Source organism: Balaenoptera physalus (assembly GCF_965194825.1).
Source record: "Balaenoptera physalus genome assembly, chromosome: 9".
In the NCBI taxonomy this organism is placed as follows: domain Eukaryota; kingdom Metazoa; phylum Chordata; class Mammalia; order Artiodactyla; family Balaenopteridae; genus Balaenoptera; species Balaenoptera physalus.
In genome coordinates this window covers 44,313,626-44,332,924 of record NC_138888.1, presented here as the reverse complement: position 1 = coordinate 44,332,924, position 19,299 = coordinate 44,313,626, and the positions used below count along the sequence as shown (strand labels likewise).

Here is a 19,299-nt window from a genome sequence, read left to right as displayed (position 1 = left end):
ATTTATTATCTATGTCCAAGATGTCTCCTTGTTGCTATGTTACATTATTATAAGGTTTAATTGAATTAGTAAAAGAATATTCTAAGCTTGTTTCTAAAGCAGATCACAGTAATCTATCTTTGGGTGAAGATCAGATGCCCTGTGACCTACATCTAAGAGGATATGCATACTGGAAAAGACATCATTTAAAGGACTGTCTCCAAACTAAATAAAAGGACTCTTATCAGGTACTCTTAACTAGTACATGTACAACAGAACTGAAGGGAATTGACCTCTGCATTGGACTGTCTATAGAAAAGACTGCTGACCCCAAATGACACCCACACCAGGATGAGAAAAAGACAATAGCAGTGGAAGACAGCTGACATAAAAATCTGGACCAGACCTGTAAGAACCATCCAACTAATTCAATTGCACTGTTACCAAGTGTTTGTCTTCCTGTCAAAATGGAAATTTATTGTTTTACTTCTAACCATACTTTTGACCCCAATGTTCAGGATGAAAAGAAAATCCTCTAGTGAAGTTGTCACAGAGTATAACTATTCATGACATGTATCACTGCTTGTTTTAAGTGTATTGCTAAAAGCACATGTACAATGCTTGTGTGACAATTAAGTACAAGTGATAAAATGTATAGCCCACACAGCATTTCCCCATTAGCATACCTCCGAGCCTGTTCATGATATCTGATTTCCCCCCAATGTGGAGAACTAGGTAAACTAGTTTCTGGAGAGTTTTTTAAATCATAAATGGGTGTTTTTGAATTTTGTCAGAAACTTTTTCTGCATCTATTGGATGATCATATGGTTTTTATCCTTCAATCTGTTGATGTGGTGTGTCACACAGATTGATTTGTGTTTTGTACAGATGCCAAAATTAAGTAAACAGGACTACTGTGTACCTGAAGCTCTCTAGTATTTGACTCCTTTGCTTTTTCTGGAGTAACCAGATAATCTTAATGTCAACTAAATCTTACCCAATTTATTTATCCAAATTGAGCTAGCTGTTTACACCCTAGAACACTACTCATTGGCCAAGACAAACTCTGCAGGGAATATTTCTTTCTCAACCACAAGTGGATCACTATCATCCTTAAAGTTATATCAGAAGTGGATTTTGCTTCCTCAGTTTGTCTGTAACAGTGAGTAGAAAAAGGGTAGATTCAGAGCCTTTTCAAGTCTCACCCTCTCTTCAGCATACAAATGTATTTATTTTTTTCTCCTCAATTTTCTGTTTTTCCTTCTATTCTTTCAGACTTCAGTGAATGAATAAGAGGGAGACATTAGATGTCCTATCTCTTTATCCAAGCACTTTCTTCTATATTCATCAAGGAGATACAAACAATATATGACTTGCCAATACTGAGATCCTATATGAATCTACACTCTTTTTCTATTGTTTCTGTGACAAAAAGCTCTCTAATTTTCTCTTTCCTGAGACAGTGCAAGAGAGATTAAGCTTATAAATAGCAAAAAAGAGTGATGTTCAGAATGTTTCTGTGGGCTGCCTGGCACTCTTTCCTCTCTTCTCAGCATTCTGAGTTTATGAAATTGGTGTTTTTTAGGGCATGTTTGGAGTGGCTTTGTGGGGCATCAGGAGGTATGTGACAGTGACTCACACTGTCATCCTTGGCTTTCACTTCAAGTTTGATTGTTTGTAAAGGGATTAATTGTTTCTTGACATGCAATTTAGACAAAACCATATGTGCAGCTTTTTAACAAATTCATTTTCTTGCTGTTCACAGAAATTTTAAAAAGTGCATAATGAAAATATATGCTTGTTCTAAATCTAACGTTATTAGAACTTCTGGGATCCCTCACCTATTTCACATTCAACATTTCTCAGGCATGGCTAATAAAGAAATGCTTGCCTGGTCCAATTTTAAACTTTTTTTTAAATTTTTTATTTATTTATTTATTTATTTTGGCTGCGTTGGGTCTTCGTTATTGCGCAGAGGCTTTCTCTAGTTGTGGCGAGCGGGGGCTACTCTTCGTTGTGGTGCGTGGGCTCCTCATTGTGGTGGCTTCTCTTATTGTGGAGCATGGGCTCTAGGTGCACGGACTTCAGTAGTTGTGGCACGTGGGCTCAGTAGTTGTGGCGCACAGGCTTAGCTGCTCTGTGACATGTAGGATCTTCCCTGACCAGGGATTAAACCCGTGTCCCCAGCATTGGCAGGCGGATTCTTAACCACTGAGCCACCAGGGAAGTCCCTGGTCCAATTTTTGAACAGGTGTATCTTAGACAGTTTGCTTCTGATTTTGGGCTTTCATTTTTAGATTTATTTCAGAATTCGGATAAAAAAACTCCTTTTGGAAAATATGACGATCACCATAAAACATCTTGCAACTATATAAGGGAACATTTCCAAAGTAAATGCAATTAGTATTTCTCATGCAAAACATTTCCCACAATTCATTTCAAACAGTGTATCAGATCTCAAAGCCTCAGAAGCTTCTTTCACAGACAGCAGATTATTTATACTCCAGAAAAAAAACCAAACAGAAATTAAAATTGTATTAATTAAAGAATTTTCTATTTCTGGAACAATGAAAAAATGTAAGAATAAAAATATAAAGTATTAAGAAAATATGATAAAGTGATTAAAAGCATGGACTCTGGCTAAATTGTCTGGCATCACTCCTGCAGCTGGGCCACCTTGAACAGTTTGCCGAACCTCTTGTGCCTTAATTTTCTTATCTGTATGTTTGGAATCATGATTATAACTCATTCATGGGGTTTTAGGAAGAGATGTTTAACCTCTTAGTATCTTAGTTTCTTAATCCTTGAAGTAGTTGTAATAACAATACCTTTAGCAACTTTGGGTTGCTGTGAAGAGTAAATGATTTAATGTAGAGAAGGTGGTTTGTATGCTAAATGAGTTGATACACATGGGACATTTTGCACATACTGAACACTCAGGAAGTGTTAGTCGTTATTATGAAATACTCAGAACTTTGAAATAATCGTATCTGTTTTTACTTGTAGGTGAATAATTATGGACAACACAGACCCGTATTTACTGAACTTTAAAGGCTGTTATTTTCAACGTTCTTTACTTGATGTTGACCTTATAGAACATTTAGATGACTTTGAAATTAGAGATGATGATGTGTTTATAATTACGTATCCAAAATCTGGTAAGTTTGAGGAGTGGCCACCTGTTTTAGTCTTCATCATGGTTTGGTAATTCATGTGTACAAATGTGCCCTTTTCCAGACATTGATGGTAACCCATCTACATTTACAGAACTGTTTAGGATCACAAAAAGCTAAATAAATATCAAATCTCTATGCATTTGAAATGCATATATTGTCATTTCTGTTAGAATATATGAAGAGACCAAATATTGAACCAAGAGGAGATACTTGGTAAATACTGACCTGTTGGCTTGGTCTGAGAATGGAAGAAAATATATTTAAAAACCTATGAAGATTTTTGTTACCATCATATCTCAGTCAGAACTAATTCCTAGTATTCTTTTCAATTACTCTAATTGCTTTTTATTTCCCTAGAATAAAGCAATAATTTTAAACTAAAATGAATTGCTCTTAATCTTACATTCCAAAAAAAAAAAAAAAGACAAAAACCCAGCCTTATTTTTTATATTGCACTTTTCAGAACATAGGATGATAGGATGACTGGTGCCATTGAAGCAATGTTGTATGGAGTATTTAATGTGGTTCAAAGATATACTGGAGTCTAAGGCAATAAAAAAAGTATTCCTGATTTTCATGAAAATGCTCCAGTCCCTCCCTTTTAATCTACTTTGAAACTCATGACCTTGTTTACTTTCCCCAAATTAGTAACACATTGCTTTACCCCTGAATTCTTCCACTCTCAGAACTTATGAGCACATCTGATTGAGCTCTTTTTTTCCTGCATTAGATGTTAGTGGTATCTCAGTTTGCTTAGTTTTAGGTCAAGCACTGCAGTCCATAAAAGAGTCTTTTTTTCCCATTAATCCTAGTCTAGTGTTTGGGACACAACACACCAGTCCCCAGTGCAGCTTGCTGGATTCTCGCTCATCTTGGAGAGGAGATTAGTGAGTCTCCCCAGGATTCACTATAAATTGCATCAAATCGATCACGTAGGTACATCGGTTGCATAGTGACATTGTGAGACTTTTGGCATCTTACATCCTTTTAGAACATTGATGGTATATTCATGGACAAAAATGCAAAAATCCTAAACCCAATATAAGCAAAACACATTTAGCAATGTTAAAACATAAATACACTATGACAAAAGTGGGTTTATTTCAAGAGTCAAGATTGGTTTAAAAAATTATTAATGTAGTTCACCCACATTACTGAAGTATAAGAGAAAGCCTGAATTATCATCTCAATAAAGCATTCAAAAAATTCAGCAGTCATTCATAATGCAAACCATTAGCAAACTAAGGAGAAAAGGGAACTTGATAAAGAGAGTTTACCAAAATTTCCACAATATCATGTGCAACAGTGATACAAATAAATACTACATTTAAAATCAGGAACAAGACAAGAATACCTGCTATCACTACTGTTATTCAATATTGTGTGGGAAGACTTATGCTACACAATAAGTAAACAAAAAAAGTAAAAGAGGACTTGAGTTCTTAACTTGTCTTCTAAAAGATAACACTCTAAGAAAGGAGACTAAGGAAAGAGAAACAAAGGTAGTCAGAGAAAATTGTGGAAACAGACTTTACTTGAAGTACAGGAAAGAGAGGAGCTGAAAGATTAATCTGAATCACTGCTATCATGGAGTCAGAAGCATCACAGCGCTTCAGCGTGAAAAAGGAACTGAGTCCTTGATTTTATCTTCATTAATTTTAATGTAAATGCAGACAAACAAAAAATTGGGCAAATTATTGGCATCCTTAGAGTGATTAAAAGAAATAAAAGTTCCAAATAATTTTGAGAAGGACAGCCTCACTGTTGACATTTATAATTAAAAATTAACTCAGAGTTGAAAACAAGATTATTTGTTTTCACAGGTACAATCTGGACTCAGCAGATATTAAGCTTGATTTATTTTGAAGGACATCGTAACAGAAGTGAAATGGTGAACACGTGTGATAGAGTCCCCTTCCTGGAACACAGTTCACACAAAGTGGACCATGTCAACAGACCATCCCCTCGTCTCTTCACTTCCCACATCCCATATTATTTAGCACCGAAAGGTCTCAAGAAGCAAAAAGCTAAAGTAAGTCACAGAAATAGCTTATAGACATTTTTCACAGACAAAATTACTTTATTCAGATATTGTTTTCCAGCTCCATTCATCCACATCTTTTCAAATGTGATTACTATAGTCTTTATAATCTTGTTTTACATAATAAAAATATATACAAAATTATAAGTATATATATAAATTGGGTCACCATACATCATTGTTTGCAGTATAATTATGTAACATATAGTAAGAATGATTTTATGTCAGCATGTATAGTTCTATCTTTTAATGGTTTAGTAGGATTTTGCTGTATGACTACACAATATTGAATGTGTATTGATGGACAGGTAGGTGGCAGCCAATGAACATATCATATAGCAATAAACATTCTCATAGATCTTTGCACTTTTTTGTTCTGATGAAATGCTTTCCTAAAGGTAGAATTTTCAGGTTAAAGTGTCCAAAAGTTTTGTGTTGGTACTTATTATCTATTTGCCTTCTATAATGTATCAATTCACACTTCTCAAATAGCAAGAATGATTTTTTCCTCACACACTCACCAGAGATTGTGTGCTAGGTAAAAGCAATCTCATTCTTAAGTCACTGCAACCTTTTTGTTTTTAATAAGTTTGAGCATCTTTTTATATATTTTGAGATCTTGAAATATCTATTATATTCTTTGCCCATTTTTCTCTAGCTTGTCTTTTATTTACTGTTTTGCAGAAGCCTTTATATAGGGGAAATATTTTCCCAATTAACAATTTACCTTTACAAATTGTTGAATGATTCTAATATTATATAATCAACCTATCAATCTTTCTTTCATAGCTTCTGGATCTTGTGTCTTGCCAAGAAAACATTTCCCCACCAAAAGAAAAAAATACATGCAAATACACTCCAGATTTTTTCTAATTAACTTTATGTATTTATTTTTTTACATTTCACTGTAAATTATATCTGGTAATACATGTGATTTGAAATACGACTATTGCATGATATTTGCTAGGGGGTTGGCCAGTTGACCATCTATGAGTTGTTAAGTATTTTGTCTTTCCTACTAATTTGAAGTCTGCACTTTGATATACTACGTTTCCATAGTTCCTCCCTCTGATCCTGCATTCTTCATACCAAAATTGGTACGATCTGTTTAATATGTGACAGTTCTTCATATTATAACTGATAAGGCAAATTGCCATCAACTTTATTTTTAATACGTTTATTCCCTCAATAATATTTAGATATTGATTAGAATTGATCAATTATATAGATTAATTCTAGGACAATCATTAGCATTGCAGTACTCCAACATTTCATCCTGCATTATTCTGATGCTCTATTTATCAGGTCTACTTTCAAACCCACCTCATGTGCTATGTTTTTCTCTGCATGTTTTTTACACATTTTTTTTTTTCTGAAGTTGAAGTTTTTTATTCCTGTTTTATGGATATTATGAACAGGTAATTTTTTCACAATTATTTTTTCTGTTTAGTTATAAAGTAAATGGCACTGATTTTGGTACACTATTATATTTGGCTTCCTTAATTTCTCTTATTAGTTTTATTAATTTTCCCTATATTCTCTGGAATATATATATATATATATTTTTAAAGATTTCCTTGTGCTGTTTTTTCTTTTGTTATTTATTTATTTATTTATTTTTTATTTATTTATGGCTGTGTTGGGTCTTCGTTTCTGTGCGAGGGCTTTCTCTAGTTGTGGCAAGCGGGGGCCACTCTTCATCGCGGTGCGCGGGCCTCTCACTACCGCGGCCTCTCTTGTTGCGGAGCACAGGCTCCAGACGCGCAGGCTCAGTAATTGTGGCTCATGGGCTCAGTTGCTCCGCGGCATGTGGGATCTTCCCAGACCAGGGCTCGAACCCGTGTCCCCTGCATTGGCAGGCAGATTCTCAACCTCTGAGCCACCAGGGAAGCCCTGGAATATATTTCTTCTTAAAATAATAATACATTTTATATTCCTTTACTTTCCAATATTTGCATTTCTATTTCCTTAGTTAAAATCTGCAGAAAAAAACAGAATAATGGAGGTGATGATGAATGTTGTTCTGTCTTTGTAGCATTTTTAATATCTTTTCTTAGTTTTTTTTTTTTTTTTTTTGCTTTGTTTTGCAATTGATTTTTGAGGCACATGATGCTGAGAAATAATTTTTTCCTGTTCTTAGTTTACTTGGAGTTTTACTTTTTTTTTTTCTTTTTGCTGTTCAGAAAAGGTCTACTCACATAAAATGCCTTTTTTGACAAATCTGAAGGTACCACGTCTCCCCTCCTCCCCAAACCTCCCTTCAATTTATAGTGAAATGAAATTCATTAATAATTTACTAATGTTCTATTTCTGGAATAAATCCTACTTGTTTATAGTTTAGTACTTGTTTTAACATACTGCAAGAAGAGTTTTGTTTTCTTTTACTCAGAAATTTTTATCTGTAATTATTTAAAAATATACTTTAATTTTTTGCGATTGCTCTATCTTTATTTTAGTATTGCTTTTATTCTAGTCTTGTAAAATAAGTTTAGAAGCTTTTGGTATTTTTGCTAAGTTATCAAGTAGTTATAAATGTAAATCAACAGAATTTTTTGAAGATTTAATTAAAGTCCATTATAAGTATATCTGACCCTGTTACCTTCATAATTCCACAACATTTTTCCTTTTTCTTATGCGTTTATTGAAATTAGTTGTCTTTCCCTAAAAGAGCATTATGATTTTCCTAGATAAAATAAATTATTATGCATTCATATGATGTAATACTATGTAGATGTTAAAAAATCTGTCAAGATAACCAAGAATTGTTAAAATTGTTTCACTCTTCCCCCTGCAGATTATTTACATCTATAGAAACCCCAAGGATGTTTTGACTTCATATTTTCATTTTTCAAATTGGTTAGTTACATTTGAACCTTCAGATAACATAGAACATTTCATGAAAAGGTTTCTAGATGGAAAAGGTAACTATTAATTCATTTCTCAGGAAACATGTTTATGAGGCAATGTTGCTGTTTGGTCAACAATTCTCAAACCTGTGGAACAAAGTTTGGAGAGATGGAGAAGGGTAATCATAGAAGGGGGAATTGCACATAAGCGGTCACTATTGTCTGTCAACTTAATCTGTCACCCAAAGGCTTTTCTATCCTCAGCAGGACCACTCTGGGGATTGTCAAGGTTGCAAAGATATATTTTGACCAAATGAAAAGAGATCTACAAATGGCCTAGCAATTCAAACTGGCTAGATCCAAAGTTAGATCCAGGTGTTTCAATATAGCTAATGTTTAGGTTGGGTGAAGTTTTTGTGCTCTGTCATGGCCCTTGGGTACGCCTTATATCGCAGCTGTGAAATGTTCATTCCAGCACTGAGGAGGATTAACTGATGCAAGAGGCTTGTGGAATGTACAATCAGGGCTCTCACTCATTTCAAAAATTATATTCAGGTTAGCTAAATATTGGGTTGGCCAAAAAGTTCTTTCGGGTTTTTCTCTAACATCTTATGGAGAAACCCGAATGAACTTTTTGGCCAACCCAATATAAATAAATAGCTAAACTTGCTCTGCACAGATCTTAAAATAGGCAACAAGAGGGTAAATAAAGACTTATGTTTTCAGGTGGAGGAAGTAGGAAAAGGAAGGGGCTTACCTTAAAGAAATCTTCAAAATGAATTCTTTGAGATTGTTTTTTCTGAATTCCCTATTCCTCACATACACAGAGTACCTTGCAAAGGCAGGTTTCTGTGAAAACCATGTACTTGTTTGCCCAAACACCATTTTAAAAAGGTAGCATAGATCTAGTCCCGTGGTGGGTGCTTGATTTGTCTTGATGATCCAGAACAGAAAAGAAAAACTGTAGATTGCTGTTCAATAAGTGCAACATCTTTACCTTCTTATGTATTAATTTTCCACAGTGATGGGAAGCCTTTGGTTTGATCACATCAGAGGCTGGTATGAACACAGACATGACTTCAATATTTTGTTCATGATGTACGAGGAGATGAAGAAGGTAGGAGGAGTGTTTTGTTTTTAAAATTATTCCTTTGAGAGTCTTTCTTATCTTGGTTAATGAACTGCATTCTCCTAGTTATCTTTGTATCACTGTATAGACTATAACTGAAACTATGATTGTGCATAAAATTGAGAGTGGGAAGGGAGAAACGTAGAAAAAGAGGAGGAAGAAAGAAAGGGAGAAAGAGGAGAGAGAGAGAAAAAAGAACTAGAGTCTGTAATTGAGAGACATTAAGACAAATAGTTTGGGTACAGAGAGAAAGCCTACCCAGGTAACAGAAAAGATACAATCAGAAACGTAGCAAGAAAAGAAGAGTGTGTGGTGACAGAAGCCACTTGGGTGCATCAAGAATGATTTTTATGAACTTTTTAATCTTTAAGGGCTGAGAAATGAAGTAAAAACAAAAGTTTAAAATGTCCGTTAAATCTAGTTACATGACGTATAGAATGAAGTACATTAAACCAGATTGGAGTGGGTTTGGGAATAAATTATGGAATCCCATATATACAAATCAGCCCAGGCACATATGTATTACACCTGTCTTCTATATACCCACTTGTATATCTAATATTTGACTTCAAACAAATCATGTTTAAAATAGAACTTAAGAAGCTGCTTCTCCTCCCATGAAATGCACTGTATCTCAAGTGACCCAAATCAGAAACCAGCCTCATACTTATCACCTCCTTGACTCTTGCTTCTTCATTTCATCAATCAATTAACAAGTCATGTGAATTCTGTTTCTGATTCCTTTGTGGAAGATGCAAATTTATCTCAATCTCTATTGCCCCTTCCTTAGTTCAGGTCATCATTTATAGCAGCCTTCCTAACCGGTTTGCCTACCTTCAATCTCAGCACATCTCTGTTTATTCTTCATTTTTCAACCAGAATTATCATCTCAAAATGCAAAACTTATACCTTCCCTATTTTTATATTTGAGTTCCTCCACAAGAACGTGCTCATAACAAAAGTATTAGTAAACAATAGAATTTATTGAAAATTTGGACATAGAAACCACAGAGTAAACTATGAAACCCTCTTGTATATTTCTCTGTTCCGTCATCAATATACTATCACCAAGTACCTCTTTTAACTTACCTTTCACCAAGTAGCTCATTTTTTATGCATTTTAATGTAGGTTTTTCACCAGTCTTTCAAATAAAACAATTTTAAAGTATATAATGGGGAGAGAATCTTCTTTCAATTTCCCCTGTTGGGGAAGATAGACTTTAGTCAACTCAAGTTTTTCTGCTTTAAAGCTCTTTCTAAGAAAAGATCCCAATTTTCTCAAGCAATTAAGTCCCATCAATGTTGATGTAGATTTTCAGGCCTTTCCTTGTCTACTACCTCCCTTGGAAATTTCTTTTTTTAAAAATAATTAATTAATTAATTAATTAATTTATTTATTTATTTATATTTTTGGCTGTGTTGGGTCTTCGTTTCTGTGCGAGGGCTTTCTCTAGTTGTGGCAAGTGGGGGCCACTCTTCATCGCGGTGTGCGGGCCTCTTACTATCGCGGCGTCTCTTGTTGCGGAGCACAGGCTCCAGATGCGCAGGCTCAGTAGTTGTGGCTCCCGGGCCTAGTTGCTCCGCGGCATGTGGTATCCTCCCAGACCAGGCCTCGGACCCGTGTCCCCTGCATTAGCAGGCAGACTCTCAACCAGTGCGCCACCAGGGAAGCCCTGGAAATTTCTTGATAATTTTACCTAACATTGTTTATACCTGGTTCTCCAATGGCATTACATCAGAAGCTCCCAAAGCCCATGTAGGTTATCTCAGAGGATTTTGTACATTTTTCATGGGGATGGAGGTGCTATCCCTAGCACCACAGTGACTGTGAAGAAACAATCTCTGCCTCCTGGCCTCAAGGATCCAGCAATATGTAGTTGAAATGGAGATAGAAATAGCTCTACTGGAGTGTAATTGCTTTACAATGGTGTGTTAGTTTCTGCTTTATAAGAAAGTGAATCAGCTATACATATACATATATCCCCATATCTCCTCCCTCTTGCGCCTCCCTCCCACCCTCCCTATCCCACCCTTCTAGGTGGTCACAAAGCACCGAGCTGATCTCCCTGTGCTATGCGGCTGCTTCCCACTAGCTATCTGTTTTACATTTGGTAGTGTATATATGTCCATGTCACTCTCTCACTTAGTCCCAGCTTACCTTCCCCCTCCCCGTGTCCTCAAGTCCATTCTCTAGTCTGCATCTTTATTACTGTCCTGCCCCTAGTTTCTTCATAACCATTTTTTTTTATTCCATATATATGTGTTAGCATACGGTATTTGTTTTTCTCTTTCTGACTTACTTCACTCTGTATGACAGACTCTAGGTCCATCCACCTCACTACAAATAACTCAGTTTCATTTCTTTTTATGGCTGAGTAATATTCCATTGTATATATATGCCACATCATCTTTATCCATTCATCTGTCGATGGACATTTAGGCTGCTTCCATGACCTGGCTATTGTAAATAGAGCTGCAATGAACATTGTGGTACATGACTCTTTTTGAATTATGGTTCTCTCAGAGTATATGCCCAGTAGTGGGATTGCTGGGTCATATGTAGTTCTATTTTTAGTTTTTTAAGGAACCTCCATACTGCTCTCCATAGTGGCTGTATCAATTTACATTCCCACCAGCAGAGCAAGAGGGTTCCCTTTTCTCCCCACCCTCTCCAGCATTTATTGTTTGTAGATTTTTTGATGATGGCCATTCTGACCAGTGTGAGGTGATACCTCAATGTAGTTTTGATTTGAATTTCTCTAATGATTAGTGATGTTGAGCATCCTTTCATGTGTTTGTTGGCAATCTGTATATCTTCTTTGGAGGAATGTCTATTTAGGTCTTCTGCACATTTTTGGATTGGGTTGTTTGTTTTTTTGATATTGAGCTGCCTGAGCTGCTTGTAAATTTTGGAGATTAATCCTTTGCCAGTTGCTTCATTTGCAAATATTTTCTGCCATTCTGAGGGTTGTCTTTTCATCTTGTTTATGGTTTCCTTTGCTGTGCAAAAGCTTTCAAGTTTCATTAGGTCCCATTTGTTTATTTTTGTTTTTATTTCCATTTCTCTAGGAGGTGGGTCAAAAAGGATCTTGCTGTGATTAATGTCATAGAGTGTTCTGCCTATGTTTTCCTCTAAGAGTTTGATAGTGTCTGGCCTTACATTTAGGTCTTTAATCCATTTTGAGTTTATTTTTGTGTATGGTGTTAGGGAGTGTTCTAATTTCATTCTTTTACATGTAGCTGTCCAGTTTTCCCAGCACCACTTATTGAAGAGGCTGTCTTTTCTCCATTGTATACTCTTGCCTCCTTTATCAAAGATAAGGTGACCATATGTGTATAGGTTTATCTCTGGGCTTTCTATCCTGTTCCATTGATCTATGTTTCTGTTTTTGTGCCAGCACCATATTGTCTTGATTACTGTAGCTTTGTAGTATAGTCTGAACATTATGTACCATTTGTTAAGTGTTTTTTTGTCCCTAGCTCCCAGTTTGCTGTCTCTCTATTCATCTGAGTCTAGTCTACTATTAAAATTATTCACCAAGGTCTTCATTTATATTCATCAATTGGGATCTTTTTTAAATTGGCTATGTTATTTTTTATTAGTATCCATGTTTCTGTCAAATTTTAATTTTTGTCTTTTATACCTTGAATATCATAAGCGTAGTAAGTTAAATATTCTTTCAGATAATTGAAGTATCTGTAATAACTTCATTAAATTTCTGTTATCTTCATTTCTGCTTGTTTCTGGCTATGCTGTAGTATCTTTTTAAATTGAAGTATAGTTGATTTATAACCTTGTGTTTGTTTCATGTACATAGCAAAGTGATTCAGTTTTACATATATATATGTATATATATTTATCCTTCTCTCACCCTTTCCCCTTTGGTAACTATAAGTTTGTTTTCTATGTCTGTGAGTCTGTTTCTGTTTTGTAAATAAGTTCATTTGTATTATTTTTTAGATTCCACATATAAGTGATATCATATAATATTTGTCATTCTCTATGTAGCTTACTTCATTTAGTATGATAATCTCTAGGTCCATCCATGTTGCTCCAAATGGCAATATTTCATTCTTTTTTATGTCCAAGTTATATTCCACTGTATATATATTCTGTATCTTCTTTTTCTATTCATCTGTTGATGGACACTCATGTTGCTTCCATGTCTTGGCTATTGTAATTAGTGCTGTAATGAACATTGGGGTGCATGCATCTTTTCAAACTGGAGTTTTTGTCTTTTCTGGATATATGTCCAGGTGTGGGATTACTGGATTATATGGTAACTCTATTTTTAGTTTTTAAGGAACTGCCATAGCGTTTTCCATAGTGGCTGCACCAATTTACATTCCCACCAACAGTGTAGGAGGGTTCCCTTTCCTCCACACTCTCTCCAGCATTTGTTATTTGTAGACTTTTTGAGGATGGCCATTCTGACTGGTGGAAGGTGATACCTCATTGTAGTTTTGATTTACATTTCTCTAATAATTAGTGATGTTGAGCATTTTTTCATGTACCTGTTGGCCACCTGTATGCCTTCTTTGGAGAAATGTCTATTTAGGTCTTCTGCCCATTTTTTGATTGGGTTTACATTATATTAGCTTTTCATGTATCTTGATTGTATGCTAGTTATTTTATATAGAAATTATTTGTAGAAATAATTCGATAACTAAGATTCTGTTATTTTAATTACCCCATCCCACTCAACCTCTTCCACTAACTAAAAGGAAATACCATTTACCCAAAATATAAATACTAAAGTACACATCAAGCTTACAAGGCCATTTATCCTGTTTCCAACCTACCTTTTTAGTTACATTTTTGTGAATCTATCAAGTACCAAGCATATTGAAGTTCAATACTTGTTGAATATAAAAGGCTTTTCAAGTTTCTTTAGTTTGGGACTTACTCTCAAACTCAGAAAGGAATTTTCCCGCTTTTCTAGGGACATTTCTTGTCCTTCTATCTTCAATTGGAAGAAATGTTTTTTCTTCCTGAAAATTGCTCAAATCTCTCCAAGATAAATTTATCTCACTTTCCTATATGCTACCATTGCACAAGGTGTTTCTGTTTCCAGTTTTTCCCACCAGTGTATTTATTTTTATTGTGCCAAAATATCTATAATATAAAATTTAGCTCTTTAACCATTTTAAGTGTACAGTTCTGTGGTATTAAGTGTCTTCACATCGTTTTGCAACCATCACCATCATCCATCTCCAGAGTTTTTTCATCTTGAAAAACTGCTACTGTATTCCAATACAATCAGTCCCCCTTCTCCCATCTCTTAGCCCCATTTTATTTTCTGTCACTACAAATATGACAACTCAGTATCTCATGTGAGTAGACTAGTATTTAATTTTTTTGACTTGCCTATTTTAGTTAGCATAATGTCATCAAGATTCATCCAGGTTGTAGAATATGTCAGATTTTCCTTTCTTTTGAAGGGTGAATAATATTCCATTGTGGTATCTCTATGCCACATTTTGTTATTCATCCATCCATTGATGGACACATGGATTGCTTCTACCTTTTGGCAATTGTGAATAATGCTGCCACAAACGTGTGTGACAACTATCTGACCCCCTCTTTTGAATTCTTGTGGGTTTATACCCACAAGTGGAATTGTTGGATGATATCGTAATTATATACTTATTTTTTTGAGGAACCCCCATACTATTCATACTATTTTCCATACTGACTGCACCATTTTATTCCTACTAGTAGTACATGAGGTATTTCTAATTACTCCACATCTTCATCAACACTTGTTATTTTATTTATTTATTTATTTAAATAATAACCATTCTAGTCCTTGTGAAGTATCTCACTGTGGTTTTTGTTTTATGTTTCCTTAGTGATTAATAATGTTGAGTATCTTTTTATGTGCTTATACATTTTTTATATATTATCCTTGGAGAAATATATTTAAGCCTAATTCATTCTGAGTTAATTTTTGTAAATGGTATAAATAGCATACCATAGTTATCCTTTTGCATGTAGACATTCAGTTTTCTCAAAACTATTTATTGAAAAAGCTGTCCTTTCTCCATTGAATGATCTTGGTACCCTTCTCAAAATTCATTTGATCTTATATGTCGGGGTTTCTTTCTGGGCTGTACATTCTGTTCCATTGACCTATCTGTCTGACTTTATGTCAGCACCACACTGTTCTGATAAATGTGGTTTTGTGGTAAGTTTTGAACTCAGGAGTCTGATGCCTCCAACTTTCCTCTCTGTTTTCACAATTGTTTTAGACTTTCAGGGTCCCTTGAGATTCCACATAAATTTTAGAAGAAATTTTCTATGTGCAAAATGTCACTGGGATATTGATAAGGACTGCATTGAATCTGTGAATCACTTTGGGTAGTATTGATATCTTGACATTATTAAGTCTTCCAATTCATCAACATTGGATGTTGGTCCAGTTATTTGTGTCTTCCTTAATTTTTTTTTCAGTGGCTTGCAGTTCTGAGTACACAAATCTTTCACCTCTTTGTTAAATTTATTCCTAAGTATTTTTTTCTTTTTGCTGAACTTGTAAATGGAATTTTTTAAAAATTTCCATTTGGATTTTTCTTTGTTATTATATAGAAAAGCGACTGACTTTTGCCTGTTGGTTTTATACTGTGCAGCATTTTAAAATTTGTATATTAGTCCTAACAGTTTGTTTTGCAGAATCTTAGGGTCTTCTATGTATAAAATCATATTGTCTGTGAAGAGAAATAATTTTACTTCTTTTCCAGTTTGGATGCCGGTTATTTCTTTTTCTTACCTAATTGCTCTGGCTTGGACTTCCAGTACTATGTTGAAAAAAAGTGCCTTGTTCTTGATCTTTGCAAAGTATCTTCCAGTCTGTCACCATTGAGTACAATATTAGTAGTAGGTAATTCATATATGACCTTTTAGGTGGAGGTAGTTTCCTTCTATTCTTCCTTCATTCAGTGTTTTGTCACGAAAAGGTGAAGGATATTGTCAAATGCTTTTTCTTTATCAGTTGAGATAATCATGCCGTTTCTTTATCTTTTTTCTGTAAATGTGGCATTACGTTATTGATTATCATATGTTTAACCTTGCTTGCATCACAGGAGTAAATCCCACTTGATCATGGTATATAATTCTCTTAATGTGTTGTTGGTTTATTTTGCTAGTAATTTGTTGATGATTTTTGCATTTTTATCTTTCGTGATATTGGTCTTTAATTTTCTTTTCCCATAGTGTTTTTCTGGCTTTGGTATCAGGATAATGTTCCTTATTTAATGAGTTTGAAAGTATTCCCTTTTTTTCAATTTTTTGGAAGAGTTTGATGAGTATTGGTGTTAATTCTTTAAATGTTTTGTAGAAGTCACCAAAGAAGCCATCCAGACCTGGGCTTTTCTTTCTTGTGCCCATGGTATTTAAGTACTTGCTTGACTCTACTCCTCATGATACTGTGGATTCTTAATGAACCCAGATAGCATGTTATTATTCTCTTAACCTTCTCCAGCATCTAGCACAGTTTTTTAAACTTATTAGCTATCCTAATAGTGTTGGTTATTTGAATGAACTGAGCTGAGTTCTCCTTATAAAATCAAACAGTAGGATGCTGTAACAGAGCTGACAACCAGAGCACTCATTTTCAAAGAACAAATAAGGTAGTGATATATTCTTGTCAAACTTTAGACTTAGAATAACCCCAAGCACTTTCAGTTTTCCAATATGTGATAAAGATGTTGGTCTGTAACTCATATATTCCTTATAGGCTTAATAGACTCTTATACACACAATTTTTTCAGGATCTCAGAAGTTCTGTGCTTAAAATCAGCAGTTTTCTTGAAAAAGAACTGAGTGAAGAGGACTTGGATGCTGTTGTGAACCAGGCTACATTTCAGAACATGAAGCTTGATCCACAAGCAAATTACGATTATATTCTAAAATCTGAAAACTGGACAAGAACAAATGAAGGAGATTTCCTGCGCAAAGGTGATGCTCAGTGGTTAAGAGGAGCAAAATGTTGAACGTTCTCTTGACTCCTTGGCCCCTAGATTAATTAAGGAGTGCTTCCAACATTTCTTTCTGAGCACTGCCATCTGGGCCCTAGAGAGGACCAAAGATTCTAACTGAAAATAGCCTCTAAAAGTATCCCTGGAAACAGAACCACTCTGACTTATAAATATTAGGTTCTTTCCTTCTAGTACAAGTGACCCTACTCTTGAAAATGTGTTACCAAATCTTATCTGGAGGCAAAGGATATATGTGACCAGAATAGCTGCAAGTCTTTGTTTTATTTTTCCTAGAACATCCTAGAAGTAAAGTTAACATGTATTTTGTTTTGAGAGATGGGGTTTGAACTATTGTAATTTCCTCATGTGTTAGATTTCCTTCATTGTCAAAAGTAGACTGATACCTCATTAACCTAATCTGCTATTCAATTATTCAACAACGTGTTATACGTTTTTATTGTGCTCCTATAACATGCCAGGAGTTGTTAAGAAAGAAAGTATTTTACTTCTGATACTCGTTAACCTCAAAAATTTTTTAATTTAATCTTTTAATGTACATCATTCTAAAACTTAATGGGTACTTCTCTAATTTATTCCTATTTTATTCCCTAAAATATTCATAAGTTAGCATTATGTGATGGGCATTGATTGATCTTAATTATCTAAAGATCTTATTGAAATTGATGTAGATATTGATATTTCTTCTTTTGTCCCATGTATTATCAGCTTTCACTTCTCATTGCTCAATTAGATTACATATAAAGCATTTTTCATGCCCATAAAAGCTTGCTTACTATTCCACATTCCAACAATAACCTTTACATAAGAAAATCTGATACCTTAAAAATGCCAAATTATTAATCTTCATTGTAAAATTGTCTTAATAATGATGGTTTCAAACTTTTGTCATATAAAACGGCAGCAATGGCAGCTCTGGCCAACCTCTGTGACTTTGATTTCATTACTTGAAAACACTTGGGTCCAATTTTTTTAATGAAGTAGTACTTATCTTGAAGTGTTGGTTAAGAATTATATTCATGATAGATATAGTTTGCCAAGTGTGGTGCCTGGCACTTACTGAAATATTTTTAAATATTCTAATCTCTTCATGTATTTTAGCTTTATTTTTCCTTCTAAGGAAAGGCTATAATTTAATGCAGTGGCTGGTGGAAGTCTAATACATAAGGAAGTGGACGATAACTCTATTTTCTGTTACTGCATCCTAAGATTTTTTCTTAGCTCAACCCTGTATAAGAAAAAAGTAAGGTATCAAGCCCCATGGGGAACTAACAGATAGACCTTTAGCTTGCCTTGGAGAACAGATTAGAGTGGGTTGCAGGAAACTTTTGTCCTGATAGTGCTATCTCCTCACCAAGTGCTGTCCATGTGCTTATCTCACTAGGTACCATCGGAGACTGGAAACATCACTTCACCGTGGAGCAAAATGAAAGATTTGACAGAATATTCCAAATGAAGATGAAAGATTTTCCCTTGAAGTTCATCTGGGATATAAATGAGGAGTAGAATCAGTGTATAACAATCACATAAAAAATCTACTAGCCAGAAAGCATATTTGAAATATACATACTAATTTGCGCTGCTCACATAAATGTTAATTATACGACTTCATTAATAACCAAAATGAGTAAGCTGTACTTACATTAGTTGCCATGAGTTTGATGGACATTTTGAACATTTTAAATTAAAATGATTTGAGTAATATTCGGCATTGGTAGCCAATATGACAAAAGGAAAAATAGCATGCAAAATGAATTCTACATGTCTTTTGATTTGAGATTGAGATTTCTCAAATGATTGAGATTTCTGTTGACTGTATTTTTTCTTTATCTATAATTACATTTAGAATTAATCAACATTAAAAGTCCTTTCTTTCTTCTAATTAAACATTAATTCTTTGGTTTAAAATCAGTATGAGTGTTGAAATAAAGAAAACACATGTAAACACATGCATGTGTTAATAATTTATGAGATCACAAAATTTGCACTGAAGATCGAAGTTTCAAAGGTGGATTATTTCATGTAATGGTGCAATTATTTAACTATTTGGATTAAAAATAGATGTATTCATAACATGTCACTCAATAAACGAATTCAAAGTGTATTTAATAGTTAAGGGCTTCCCTGGTGGTG

General features: G+C 34.5%; 1 protein-coding gene across 1 annotated transcript; it reads left to right on the top strand.

Moving 5' to 3' along the window:
• Window positions 1-815: 815 nt before the first annotated feature.
• Window positions 816-19,115, top strand: LOC309667127 (amine sulfotransferase-like). The gene is made up of 7 exons (XM_082475442.1): window positions 816-1,141; window positions 2,986-3,137; window positions 4,979-5,187; window positions 7,991-8,117; window positions 9,065-9,159; window positions 16,942-17,128; window positions 18,551-19,115. Exons 2-7 carry the CDS (start codon window positions 2,996-2,998, stop codon window positions 18,670-18,672), a joined length of 882 nt encoding a protein of 293 aa, XP_082331568.1. The 5' UTR covers window positions 816-1,141; window positions 2,986-2,995; the 3' UTR covers window positions 18,673-19,115.
• Window positions 19,116-19,299: the final 184 nt, after the last annotated feature.

Coding starts and splice junctions, on each gene's coding strand:
- LOC309667127 (XM_082475442.1), top strand. CDS start 2,996: ATGGACAACACAGACCCGTATTTACTGAACTTTAAAGGCTGTTATTTT. Junction 3,138..4,978: donor AATTACGTATCCAAAATCTG/GTAAGTTTGAGG, acceptor TTGTTTTCACAG/GTACAATCTGGACTCAGCAG. Junction 9,160..16,941: donor TGTACGAGGAGATGAAGAAG/GTAGGAGGAGTG, acceptor CAATTTTTTCAG/GATCTCAGAAGTTCTGTGCT.